This window comes from Sphaeroforma arctica, assembly GCF_001186125.1.
Source record: "Sphaeroforma arctica JP610 unplaced genomic scaffold supercont1.4392, whole genome shotgun sequence".
Lineage (NCBI taxonomy): Eukaryota > Ichthyosporea > Ichthyophonida > Sphaeroforma > Sphaeroforma arctica.
The window spans coordinates 652-2513 of NW_014036166.1; the positions used below are offsets into that span (position 1 = coordinate 652).

General features: G+C 48.7%; 1 protein-coding gene across 1 annotated transcript; it reads left to right on the top strand.

Annotated features, from left to right (window-relative positions):
* Nucleotides 1-534: 534 nt before the first annotated feature.
* SARC_14282 (hypothetical protein) lies at nucleotides 535-1764 on the top strand (the record flags this gene model as incomplete). Its single annotated transcript, XM_014291587.1, has 2 exons — nucleotides 535-725; nucleotides 1259-1764. Coding segments are annotated over 2 exons (697 nt in total), but the record flags the coding sequence as incomplete, so codon positions are not given.
* Nucleotides 1765-1862: the final 98 nt, after the last annotated feature.

Genomic DNA, 1862 nt, shown 5'->3' on the forward strand with positions numbered 1-1862 from the left:
GTACGCACCGCACCTGTCCTGTCCTGGTTGGTCTTTTATTTGGGCCTGTCCTGGTTGGTCTCTTTTTGGGTCTGTCCGGAATTCCGTTGCGTGGACTTGTTGTATCAGTTCGATAGGCCCACTGGAACAGCCGCCGCTGTGGGTGGGCTCCCAATCGATTCTCTGGTTTTTGGTTAAACGTATCAGTCAATTCATCTGGAAGACATACCCCTCATAGTCGCTACATCTACGTCATACCCTCCTCCACCCCCTGTGCCTACATCTACGTCATACCCTCCTCCACCCCCTGTACCTACATCTACGTCATACCCTCCACCCCCTGTACATACATCTACGTCGTACCCTCCACCCCCTGTACCTACATCTACGTCATACCCTCCACCCCCTATACCTACATCTACGTCCTATCGTCCTACCCTCTACCCCCTAACACGAATGCTTTAACGCTTATTGACCCCAAACAATACCCTATCGAGTCGACAAACAACTTTCAACGGACAAATGGTCATGCATCTACACGCGCATGCACATTTACAGGCACATACCCGCACCGATGGGATTGCGGGAGACGACACACATGCGCTGTTGAAGCCGTTTCTGCGGTCAGTGGTGCTGAATGAGACGCTAGTGGAGCTATCGCCCGAAGACGAACTCAACAAAGAGCGGTGGAGTGCATTGGATTCGCAGGCGATCGCGTCAATGTGTCTGCGATACGGTACATCTAGGTATGTTTTTGGGCTTTATGTATGTGTGCTTGTGTAGGTATATATGGATATTCTTCTCGGTATATGTATACATATGGGTGTGCTTATTTGGTATGTTTTCGTGTTTAATGTACGTGTGCTTGTGTAGGTATATATGGTGATTCTATCTCGGTATATGTATACATATGGGTGTGCGTATTTGGTGTGAATCTGTTGCTGTGTGTATATTCCACGTTAATGCCTATGTATCTGTGTATCTGTGTGTAGAGTACAATACGCAAGTATTGAGACTCGCTATACCAGTGCTCATTTTCCGAGTCTTTTAAATAGTAATGAACTCTGGATATCAATTTGTAGATCTCATTGACATATGATGCTCTTATAAGACTAATTTGCACATTTACGGTGGACATGTATGTGTATCTCATTTCATACGCAGATTTTGCTAAATATAAAAAGTTCTGTACCATATCCACGGAAACTGTTCTAATCCACCGTGCCAACTTCTACATGTACCTCATATATTATATAAATACCCACCAATCACATCACAGCGGGGAGAACTTCTTTCTCTCCGAAGCCGCCCGTGGATCCGCCCAGACCACGACGAACCAGATGTGGGCCTTAGCCAAAGGCAAAGACACCCACACGCCCAATGGCGGCAGCATTGACAACAACTTCGACGACAACAACATCAACAACAACATCAACAACACCTCGGCCGATGAGTCATCCTCCAGTGGTACCGAACTGCCGATCACCGGTGACGTCAACGATGACGTACGCGGTCGCGCACGAGGCATGGCATCACCGCCGCGCAGTAACAGCACACCACTGTATATACCGTTTACACAACAACACACTCCCAAGAGCGGGGGCAGCACTCACGGCATGCCGCCCGCCAAATACGCCGACGATATCAATGCAGACACAGGAGAGGTTAGAGGACAGGTGGTAACGGACGATACGAAAAGAAGTGGGCCAATGGCTGCGGAGGGGTCGTCGGCAGTTGGGAGGCACGCCTCTGCCCCCCCTCAGCCGTCGTCACCATATGCCCAGGTATGTTCTTGCCTGCGGAGGAAATGGATAGGTGTGTGTGCGAGGGTCTCATGCATATATGGGCATACATATGTAGGTATATAGATAAATAGTTAGATA